The sequence below is a fragment of the Lagenorhynchus albirostris genome, chromosome 1 (assembly GCF_949774975.1).
Source record: "Lagenorhynchus albirostris chromosome 1, mLagAlb1.1, whole genome shotgun sequence".
In the NCBI taxonomy this organism is placed as follows: Eukaryota; Metazoa; Chordata; class Mammalia; order Artiodactyla; family Delphinidae; genus Lagenorhynchus; species Lagenorhynchus albirostris.
The window spans coordinates 12,315,381-12,328,045 of record NC_083095.1 but is presented as its reverse complement, the minus strand read 5'-3'; the positions used below and the strand labels follow the sequence as shown (position 1 = coordinate 12,328,045).

Here is a 12,665-nt window from a genome sequence, read left to right as displayed (position 1 = left end):
AGCCACTGCAATGAGAAGCCTGCGCACTGCAATAAAGAGTAGCCCCACCTCGCCACAACTAGAGAAAGCCCACGTGCAGCAACGAAGACCCAACGCAGCCAAAATAAATAAACAAAAATAAATTTAAAAAAAAAGACATATTAGCAACTGCTTTGTCTTTTAACTCAATTCCTTTCAACCATTTCAACGGAATTTTAAGGTCTAGAGTATATGGTGAATGCTTTCTTGTTCCATAATTATAATTATTAATTGCAGAGTAAAAAGTAATTTTTGAAACTCCACTTCCTAGCAATGAACTCACAGAAAAGAATTTTATTAATACAGTATAACCTCATTAACTTGAATTTCAATAGATTAGAATCTGTGATTAAACTGAAATATCAATGTTGAAGTCTACTGGATTATTTGTACAGTTAAATTAGAGTTACTACGTGCATTTGAAAGAGATTTTATGTAAATATTTTTAATGTAACCAGATCAAATTTATTTTCCCTCTCCACCGTCCTCCCTGAATCCTTTAATACATTAGAATTCAGATAATTTGTACTGCATTTTTCCATATCAAAACAAATTTTCTTAAAGACTGAATATTATGAATCAAGTTTCTTTTTTTATTTTTAATTTTTTAACATCTTTATTGGAGTATAATTGCTTTACAATGGTGTGTTAGTTTCTAGTTTATAACAAAGTGAATCAGTTTTACATATACACATGTCCCCATATCTTTTCCCTCCTGTATCTCCCCCTCCCTCCCACCCTCCCTTATCCCACCCCTCTAGGTGGTCATAAAGCACCAAACTGATCTTGTGCTATGCAGCTGCTTCCCACTAGCTATCTATTTTACATTTGGTAGTGTATATATGTCCATGCCACTCTCTCACTTTGTCCCAGCTTACCCTTCCCCCTCCCCGTATCCTCAAGTCCATTCTCTAGTAGGTCTGTGTCTTTATTCCTGTCTTATCCCTAGGTTCTTCATGACCTTTTTTTTTTTTTAGATTCCATATATATGTGCTAGCATACAGTATTTGTTTTACTCTTTCTGACTGACTTCACTCTGTATGACAGACTCTAGGTCCATCCACCTCACTACAAATAACTCAATTTCGTTTCTTTTTATGGCTGAGTGATATTCCATTGTATATATGTGCCACATCTTCTTTATCCATTCAACTTAGGTTGCTTCCATGTCCTGGCTATTGTAAATAGAGCTGCAGTGAACATTTTGGTACATGACTCTTTTTGAATTATGGTTTTCTCAGGGTATATGCCCAGTAGTGGGACTGCTGGGTCGTATGGTAGTTCTATGTTTAGTTTTTTAAGGAACCTCCATACTGTTCTCCATAGTGGCCGTATGAATTTACATTCCCACCAACAGTGCAAGAGGGTTCCCTTTTCTCCACACCCTCTCCAGCATTTATTGTTTGTAGATTTTTTGATGATGGCCATTCTGACTGTTGTGAGGTGATACCTCATTGTAGTTTTGATTTGCATTTCTCTAATGATTAGTGATGTTGAGCATCCTTTCATGTGTTTGTTGGCAATCTGTACATCTTCTTTGGAGAAATGTCTATTTAGGTCTTCTGCCCATTTTTGGATTGGGTTGTTTGTTTTTTTGATATTGAACTGCATGAGCTGCTTGTAAATTTTGGAGATTAATCCTTTGTCAGTTGCTTATGAGTCAAGTTATATATTTAATTTTTAAAGGTTCACACAGACCTGCCATATCTCAAAAGAAAGGGCCACAATTGGGTCAGTGAGCAGTAAAGTCATTATAATAATTTTGCCACTTACTGAATATCATCATCACTATATACTTATACTGATATTTATTAATGACAAAGACTTTCTAGGCTACAGACTAAACCTCAACCCATTTCTGAAAGCTCACTGTTGCAAATTAGCACGGACTAAATCTGATACAAAGAAATGTTTTGTTCAGACCACACAGGGTTTTTTGAAAAACTTAAATTACACGTCACATTAAAAAACTGGAACATTTCACATAAGTCTACATTTTTGGTGACTCTTGAAAGACCTGAAGATCTGGCAACCCTGGACCCACATTCCTACACAACAACAGTTCAGTGAAGCTGAGAATTTGTTGCCCCCTATAAGAAGCTCTCCAATTCACCAGTCTCTACTTAGTCCTAATTGCTCCTTTATAATTTGGGCCCCAGTTTACAATTTCTGTTTGTGATCCATACTTATAGTTTCATTTCTTCACACAGCAGCTCACTCCCACCTCTGCCTTCTCGGCACTCCACGCCAATACAGCACACACACACACACACACATGTTATTAGTCCACCAGATCTTCAGCCAGTTTCCAAATTATGACAGACAGTTTCATACGAATTCCTCCCTCTGTCTAGAATGTTCTTCCCGAACTCTTTGCCTGCTTCACTGTACGTATTCACCATTCAAGTGAGGGCAAGTATACCCTTCACTACCCTTTTCTACCCTTCTACACCACCATCAAGAAGTAGAATGGATTGCTTCTTCCTTTTGAAATAGCTTGCTGCATGTATGTGACTACATGTAGTCTTCCCCTATTTCTGCTTGACTATAAACCTCCTGAAGGTAGAACTCTCGTCCCGTATCTTTGTATCTTTAATACTTATTATAGTGCTTGGTACACAGCACAAAACAATGAATCTGCGATAAATGAAAGAATGCCTGACTTTTCTCTGGGAAGGGAGACTATCTGAGAATAGAACACAGGTCAGAAAAGAATAAATGATTTATATTATGAATTACTCATATTATTCATAAGAGGAAAAATACACAAAACAAAGTCAAAAAATTCTCATATCTACATAATTTGCTTTTCCCTTTATATCTAGAAGAATTAATAAAATATACATTTAAAAGTACAACCATTAAGTTGAAAAGGGCCTAATTATTTACCTAATTGACATAGCTTTTTTCTTAACTAAAATGTTGACATTTTCTAGTATACCCAGATGTTTATATCATCACAAATAATTTTTTAACTATTTATGGCAATTCAGAAAACTGCATCTGGTATTTCTTATATGTTTCCTCTAAAATCACCACTTCTGCCAAAAACATCTATAAAGAAATCCCTCAAAAGGTTTGGGTAACAAAGCGTCTGGGAATGTATCTGGCCTATGTTCAACAGGACATTATATGTTTTCTTGTATAAATCGTGTCCTGGAAAACGGAATGTCTTTATTTAAAATAAAAACTCTACCATCCAACACCATAAAGGCGGTTCCATGAAAAACATTTTAAGCTTCTTTTATATGTGTAGTTTTAAAATACATTTTTATGCTTCATATTACAGTTGGTTTACTGGGGCTTATTTTATACATTCTTCTAGATTTTCTTTAAAAAAACACTGTAAAGAAATTTTCCATTCTGAACTCATAGAAGACTTTTTTTTAAAAGCAGTCACCGAACCTTCTTAAAATAAGAAAAAATCAGTGATGGGGCCCCTCAGATATGGCTATGAACTGGCACACAGACCAAAAGACTTCCCCAGTGCCACAAGCTAAACTTGTATTCTTATGAAAATTTAGTTTTCTTGGTGTGCCATAAAATTTACCACCCTTTTGAAAAGTCATTATCAAAACAGTAACTCTTTTGTGCTTGCTATTTCAATTTTATCCAATCGTTTTCACTTAAGCAGGAATTTATCTCAAGGATGATGCTAGAGAATAATAAGCGAAAGAAAGAAAATGTTAAATTTGGCCATGAATATAGGAAGATAACATGTCTTTTCATGGTTCAGGTTTCCACAGGTAGTATATTTTCCCATGAACGACAATTCCATAGAAATTCTGCACTCTGATCAACTCAGAATAGTTAATGAAAGGCACTGTCCTATCTGCTTCATAGAGGACTAATGAATGTCTTAAGTTTGAACAAAATTAATAAAATATAGGATGGCATGTGAAATAAGTCTTTGGAACTACACTGAAAAAGAAGACTTTCAGGTAAAATGTTGAAAGAATAACTTCTAAAAGGAAGGGAAGGAGTAATTCTTCTACCAGCCAACATTATCTATTAAAATATAGCACCAATAGGATCTTTTTTTTTTTTTTTTTTTTAATTTTTGCCTTTGTTGGGTCTTTGTGGCTGCTCGCCGGCTTTCTCTAGTTGGCAGTGCGCAGGCTTCTCACTGTAGCGGCTTCTCTTGTTGCAGAGCATGGGCTCTAGGCGTGTGGGCTTCAGTAGTTGTGGCATGCGGGCTCAGCAGTTGTGGCACACGGGCTTAGTTGCTCCGCGGCATGCGGGATCTTCCTGGACCAGGGCTCGAACCCATGTCCCCTGTATTGGCAGGCAGATTCTTATCCACCGCGCCACCAGGGAAGCTCGTAGCACCTATAGGATCTTAGGGTTTCTTTTCATTGTTACTTTCCCTTGGTGTGTGGGTCAGGGGGGATGAGGGGGAGAAGACAAAGAACTACTTACATTTGGGGAGTAAAATCCTATTACTAGTTTAGAGCTCTGTCTGCTCAAGTTTCTTTCCTCCATGGAATGTCCCTAACCCTTCATGGGATTCTTGGAGAACTAAATATGCACTGTCTGACCAGAGTTGAGCACCACTGTCTTAAACTATGAACCTATGGTGTATCTATGTCATGTGTTACTTCGTTAACTAAGCTCCTTGAAAAAAAAGGGATCCTATCTAGTCTCCCACACAGCATCTAACATGAAGCCAAGTAGTTGGTTCTCATTAAGTATTTAATGCCTGATTAAGGCATCTTCATACTCTTCATACAAAGTCTGTAAATACTTGGAACTCAAAACCACAATTGCACATACACGGCACTGACAGTTATGGACTCTAAGAATGATTGAAATCATCGACAATTTACTATTTTAATACTGGTGTTATAAGCAATAACTCCCTTTTCCTATGTTTGACCAGACTGAATCATCTCATCTCTGGTGGCAATTACATAATCAAGCATTTCAAATAAAATACCACTTTTTAAAATGAGTTTCCTAATATTGTTTAAATGTTGAAACTGCATATCAACTAATCATCGACAGTCTACAGATGCTTAGAAATAAAACAATACTTTGCCTCTACGATTCAAGTCTCTATGTACTTTCTAGCAACAAAAGCCAATCTGTCTTTTTCAAAATTGTTTCTCCTGGCAAATATTTTTGCTGTCTGGCCAAGTTTTGCATTAAAAATAAAGTACAGTATTACAACATCAATCAACATTTAAAGTACTTAATGATCTATGAAAGAAAATATACAGTGATTCTTTTGAAACAACCAAGCCAATCAAAGTTTTATTTATATTATCAAATCAAGAGTGCAGCTTTGATAAAATAAAATCACATTTGTGTTTAGAGATCTAAAAGCAATATTAAGCACTTAGGTAATAAAATAAAACAGACTGTTAAGAAGAGCTTAAATGGCAAGAATGACTTAAAGACATAACAGAACTGTCTGTCCTTTTACCCCCACTTCCTGTCTGTGCAACACTGGCCTCTCGCCTGCCCTTTCAAATACCAGTTGTATAAGCATAATTAGAGCTTTTTCTGTGGCTAATATTAACTTTACAAAATGAGTCCAAAGTTCCTATGTATTTACAATGAATTATTACTGGTAACTTTTTACATGAATAGGGGCCTAGGCCACCTAAGCCTTGCCATTTACAATCAAAATCTAAAAATATTCTACTACTGAGGATTTAAATGGGTGCCTAAACAACTTACTAAGTAGTGCAGGGACTCTGATAACATTTAGCAACTACAGTAAGTCATAGAATTTTTTATCTTACCATCATCTACTGGGAATGACACAGGTAGTTGTCTAAAAAGGTATGTGAACTTAAATATTACAGTAACATGACATATATAGCAACCTTGTCACAGACCAAGGAGTTGCTTCAGAATACTGCCTTTTTACCTTCATTAGTCTAGCCCTTCCCTAGGATATCAATTCCCTGGCTAAAACCTTGGGTGCTCAGTACGTCTCCTCCAGGTTGCCCGTATGTCTTCCAGATAATGTTGTAGTTACATTGGCTTTCAACCTAACTAGACTGTTTTCCCAACAAACACTGCCTGCGGGTAAGGGCAACCATTTCAATATTTAGGGCACAGCACAGTGGATACTGTCCTATCTTCAAAGGAGATATACAGAACAAAATACAAGTCAGATTATAAACAACTGTTTTCCTGACAAGAAGAAATACAGTAACATGAAAAGATTATGAACTTTGGTCAAGGATAAAAGATCAGTTTAAATCTCAGTTTCTTTAACTTATAAAATGGAACTAATACTACCTACTTTAGAGTTTCCTGTAAAGAGTAAATAAAATATGAGAAGACTAAATAATACAGTATATGTTATATAAAATGCCCATGATACTCAATATGTAATAGTTTCCTTATTGTCCATTTCCAGCCCCTCTATTACATTTAGAGTTCTAAGGCTGGCCGAATCTTACAAAGCAGAGGACTTTTAGTTGGGCACTAATTTGCCGCAGAATCAAGTTTTCTTGAGGACAATACCTCACATGATCTTATTATTATTTTTTATTCCTAACAATCTCTCATCTCCTGTCTCCTGCTGGTTTTAGGCCAACTTCCTCAGCTTGTCCTTTGGTATCCACACTTCAGTGATTTGTCTACTTGCCTCTGTAATGTCCAAGTCCCTGTTTTATTGTCTGACGGTATTTGTGCTGTACCATCTCCTACTTTTTCCTACTTCTAACTCTATTTCATGTTAGGGGGTACTTCTTAATTACTTCATTACGTGCCTTGGTACTATTGTGCCTAACCCAGACACCTAAAGTTGACACATTTCTAGGTTCCCATCACCTTTCCAATAACCTTTAATCATTATCTACTAAATGTAGCCCTAGAACAGCTTCAACTTCCTGGGGACTGTTACATCAGAGATTAAATGAGAGCATGCCATCTTTGTCAGCAGTTAAGAGTTACCAGAGCACTATGAACCACCTGATTATCTGAGGCCCAACTGATAATCCTAAACACAGGACTCACCTTCGGGAATTGACAGGGCCTATGAGATAATTTACAAGCATCAAAAAATACATGCCTGCATGTAAAACACCATCTATAATCATAAACAGCTAGTTATAGCCAGACATTCATTCCACAAAAAGTTACTCTTTTACTTGAGAACACTGCCTTCTCTAGCATATCAGACAGCTTTAGGCAAGATGACCACGGACTGAACAGGGAAAAGTTATACCATGACAAGTCGAGTCAGTCGAATCAATCCCTTTGATGGTCAACAGGGTGACAGACAGCACAACTGGACTGCCTCAATATTCCGGAAAACTAACTGGACAGCCAGGGCCAACTTATGACTTTGGTTTCACTAGGACCAGATTGAAATCAAAGCAAACTGGTCATGGGAGATGGAAATGGAAGTCACAAACTAATGGCAGTTGGTCTCACTCGACTGTACCAATGCATGGGGGGAAACTACATCTGATTCAATACTAGCGTTGTAGGGGAAAAAGGAAAAGGAAAAGAACCTACTTTGTTTTTTAAGTTCTTCAATTTGTTCTTCCTTTAAATCTAACTGTTCTGTAAGTCTTGATGCTGAATCCAACGCAACATTTGCTTCATCCAAACGCTCCTGAGGAAGAAAAGTTCATTAAAAAGCAGCATGCAAAAACTATTTCACAAACTATAGGGCTGGAAGACATCTTAACGTCAGTCAACCCCTTTCAGCTAAAGAAGCTGTATTTCTGTGACCTTGGGCAAGTTCATTTGATACTAATAAGTATCAAAGATAGAACCCACACTTCACAACACAATAATGTCTCTTTCAGAGAAACTAAATAAAAAAGAGAATGCTATTTAAAGACAACATGGTGACAAAAGTTTAAAAAATGACAATAATAAGAATAAAAACTACAAAAAAAATACAAAAAGTCAAGAAATATAGCAACAAATTTTTTTTTTTTTGCTGTGTTGGGTCTTCGTTGCTGCGCATGGGCTTTCTCTAGTTGAGGCAAGTGGGGGCTACTCTTCGTTGAGGTGCGTGGGCTTCTCATTGCGGTGGCTTCTCTTGCTGTGGAGCTCGGGCTCTAGGCGCACAGACTTAAGTAGTTGTGGCACGCGGGCTCTGTAGTTTGTGGCTTGTGGGCTCTAGAGCACAGGTTCAGTAGTTGTGGCACACGGGCTTAGTTGCTCCATGGCATGTGGGATCTTCCCAGACCAGGACTCGAACCCATGTCCCCTGCACTGGCAGGCGGATTCTTAACCACTGCACCACCAGGGAAGTCCCAACAAATGTTCTTTTTTAATTTTGGCAAGTCTGATGGGTATAAAGTGATGTTTCATTATTACTTTATTACTTTAATTTTTATTTCTCTAACTATAATACATACTAGTGAATTTGAGTAATTTTTCATGTTAATAGGACAGCTGGATCTGCTCTTGTGCAAAAATCTTTGCATATCTTGCCCATTTTTCCATTGAGCTGTCTTTCTCTCATCAGTTTGTAAGAGCACCTTATATAGTAGATATGAACCCTTTGTCATCAGCGCTACAAATACAGTCACACATGTCCTACTTTGATTCTTGAGTTTTAGTCTAGGTTAGGCTCCTCCCTGCCCTGAACTGCACACTTGGTTTTCTAGATTTTCTTGGAATGTATTTTTCTTTTTTAACATTTGTATCTATAAAATAGTATTTCTCAGTAGGAGTTCTTTCAACATTCCTGGCCTCTGGCCACTAAACGCCAGAAGACCCACCCACAGTCACTGTAACAGCCAAAAAGACCCCCCAGATTTCCAGCACCACTCCCAGCTGAGAATCCTTGCTTTAATACAGTTGGAATTTACTTTTGTATATAGTGTAAGATAGGGGTCCAATTTCATTTTCTTCCATATAGACAGCCGGTTGTATCTACTGTTTATTAGATAACCTCCTACCCTTTTCCCCACTGAACTGAAAGTAGTTTAGGGTTTAGTTTTAAATTTAATTCTCAAATATAACCTGGGCTCCATTTCTGGATTCTCCTTCTGTTCCACTAATCTAGTCAATATGGTATTGATTTATGGCTCTATTTTGACATTTAGTAGGCAAGTCCCTCCTCATCATTATTCTTTCACACAATTTTCTTGGCTATTCTAGAGGATTCACCCACGTAAATGTCAGGTCAAGTTTCATCATCTTGAATCAGAGTGTGACAGCTTTTTTGATGTATCATCTTGGATAGGCTAGTCCCCAGTTATCCAGTCAAACTTAAGGTAGGTATTGCTGTGAAGGTATTTTGCAAATGTAATCAAAGCTCAAATCAGCTGAATTTAAGGAAGGCACATTATCCTGGATAATCAGGGCGGACCTAATTGAACCAGCTGAAATGCCTTGAAATCAGGACTGAGGTTTCTCCATAAAGAAGAAATTCCATCTGTGGACAGCAACTTCAGCCCATGCCCACAGAGTCCATCCTGCTTGTGATTTTTTTTCCTAACCACCTGTGGACAACAGCTTTGGCCCACGCCTATGAGTTCCAGCCTGCCTATGATGTGATCCTCCCATTTTGACTGCCAAACCTACCTAACTTGCTTAGCCAGGCCCCACAATGTTGCCAATTCCTTGTAACAAACCTCACAGGTATCCATATATGGTATATACATCAATGTATATGTGTATGTATATGTATGTGTGTATGTGTACATATGTGTACACACATACACATCCTACTGGTTCTGCTTCTCAGGTTGAACCTTAACTGATACAAAGAGAGACTGAAACAAAAAATTTTAAACAAAAGCAACAAGATTAAATTTAGTGTAAAGGAAATTTAAATAAACTTTCAAATGACTTTGTTAACCTCATAGCATTTATATTTAAGAAATAAGTAAAGCTTAAAAAAACTACACTAAGACATTTTTGAAAATTAACGTTTAGATTTAATTATTCTTTCTACCACATTTTTGCTTTTTATTTCACTAATTTCAACTTTTACCTTTACTAATTCCCTCTTAGTTTCTTCTGATTTATTCTGTTGTTTTTCTAAATATATATTACATTAAAAAAATTTTTAAATAGAGCTAGTTTAAAAAGAAGATCTGGACTTCTAACAGTATGACCGGCTAGATATTTTGGCCCACTGAAAACAAGCGCGTCAAATAAAATGTCTTTTTAATGTGTTAATGAGCTAATGAGAAAGTAAGCATAAATGGTGAAAAAACATATTAAAAGATGCTTGACCTCATTACTAGAAATGCAAATTAAAACCATAAGATAGCCCTTCCCACCTACCACATTGGCAAACACTTTAAAAAATTCTGATAATGCTAGCATTGCCAAGGATGTAGAACAAGAACTCTTAGTACCACTGGTAGGAGAAAATTAGCACAAGTGCTTTAGAAAACAATTTGCCCCCAAATCTAATAAAATTGAAATTGCCCATATATATCCCATGATTCAGCAATTCCAATCAAGATACACACCTGAAACTCTTATACATGTGTACCAGGAGATATAAACAAGGAAATTCATAACCACATTGTTTGTATGGCAGATAAGGGAAATGTCCTTTACCAGGAAAATGGGTAAATAAATTACATATTCACACAAGGAATACAGCAGTGAAAATAATGAAACTTCTAACACAGTAACTACACAGTTACGGCTGAAACTCATGAACATAATGCTAAGCAAAAAAAGCAAGCCTCAGAAGAATTCCATTTACATACAGTTCAGAATTCCATTCATACAGTTTAAAAATATGCAAAACCAAACAATGTACTGTAAAAAGATGCAAATCTATGTGATAAAACCATAAAGAAAAACAAGGGGGTAAAACACATAAAAGGTGGTAAGAAGGAGAAGGGATGTGGAGGGGTGCTTACGGAACTTCAAAGGGTGACAATCTTTTACCGGGTGGTGAGTACGTGGGTATTTGCTGTATTGCTGTTCTTATATTTTATACGTATTATCTAAATATTGTTTTCCAGTCACTCAACATTTAGTAAAAATTTTAAAACATTATGGAAGTATGTCTTCAATTGTTTAGAATATTAATATGCCTAAACAGCATATTCACCTCTAACGACAGATACATAAATTTTATTACTTTCTACCAGCTATCACCAGAGTCTACTTATGACTCAGAAAAGTTTATCCTACATCAAACAGCAAGTCACTGTGGTGTCTCTTCATGGGGTTCATTTTATTTATTTCTTATATATAATATTTATAGGCATGAAATACAGCATAATAATAAAGAGAAAAATATTTTAAAGAATTAAGGTGCAATATGGTCACCTTATCTTTGATAAAGGAGGCAAGAGTATACAATTGAGAAAAGACAGCCTCTTCAGTAAGTGGTGCTGGGAAAACTGGACAGCTACATGTAAAAGAATGACATTAGAACACTTTCTAACACCATACACAAAAATAAACTCAAAATAGATTAAGGACCTAAGTGTAAGGCCAGACACTATAAAACTCTTAGAGGAAAACACAGGAAGAACACTCTGTGACATAAATCACAGCAAGATCCTTTTTGACCCACCTCCTAGAGAAATGGAAATAAAAACAAAAATAAACTAATGGGACCTAATGAAACTTCAAAGCTTTTGCACAGCAAAGGAAACCATAAACAAGACAAAAAGACAACCCTGAGAATCCGAGAAAATATTTGCAAATGAAGCAACTGACAAAGGATTAAGCTCCAAAATACACAAGCAGCTCATGCAGCTCAATATCAAACAAACAAAACAATCCAATCAAAAAATGGGCAGAAGACCTAAATCGACATTTCTCCAAAGAAGATATACAGATTGCCAACAAACATGAAAGGATGCTCAACATCACTAATCATCAGAGAAATGCAAATCAAAACTACAATGAGCTATCACCTCACACTGGTCAGAATGGCCATCATCAAAAAATCTACAAACAATAAATGCTGGAGAGGGTGTGGAGAGAAGGGAACCCTCTTGCACTGTTGGTGGGAATATAAATTGATACAGCCAATATGGAGAACAGTATGGAGGTTCTTTAAAAAACTAAACATAGAACTACCATATGACCCAGCAATCCCACTACTGGGCATATATCCTGAAGATACCATAATTCAAAAAGAGTCACATACCACAATGTTCACTGCAGCACTATTCACAATAGCCAGGACATGGAAGCAACCTAAATGTCCATCGACAGATGAATGGATAAGGAAGATGTGGCACATATATACAATGGAATATTACTCAGCCATAAAAAGAAACAAAACTGAGTTATTTGTAGTGAGGTGGATGGACCTAGAGTCTGTCATACAGAGTGAATTAAGTCAGAAAGAGAAAAATACCATATGCTAACACATATATATGGAATCTAAAAAAAAGAAATGGTTTTGATGAACCTAGGGGCAGGACAGGAATAAAGACAGAGATGTAGAGAATGGGCTTGAGGACACGGGGAGGGGGAAGGGTAAGCTGGGACCAAGTGAGAGAGTAGCACTGACATATATACACTACCAAATGTAAAACAGATAGCTAGTGGGAAGCAGCCGCATAGCACAGGGAGATCAGCTAGGTGTTTTGTGACCACCTAGAGGGGTGGGATAAGGAGGGTGGGAGGGAGACACAAGAGGGAGGGGATATGGGGATATACATATGCATATAGCTGATTCACTTTGTTATACAGCATAAACTAACAACACTGTAAAGCAATTATACTCTGAT

General features: G+C 36.8%; 1 protein-coding gene across 1 annotated transcript in view; it reads right to left on the bottom strand.

The window, feature by feature from the left end:
• Positions 1–12,665, bottom strand: part of TRIP11 (thyroid hormone receptor interactor 11) — a 66,140-nt gene that overhangs the window by 13,278 nt on the left and 40,197 nt on the right. Inside the window, exon 15 of the mRNA XM_060168084.1 lies at positions 7,498–7,597. Coding sequence (XP_060024067.1) covers positions 7,498–7,597 — 100 coding nt within the window. The remainder of the gene's footprint in view (positions 1–7,497; positions 7,598–12,665) is intronic.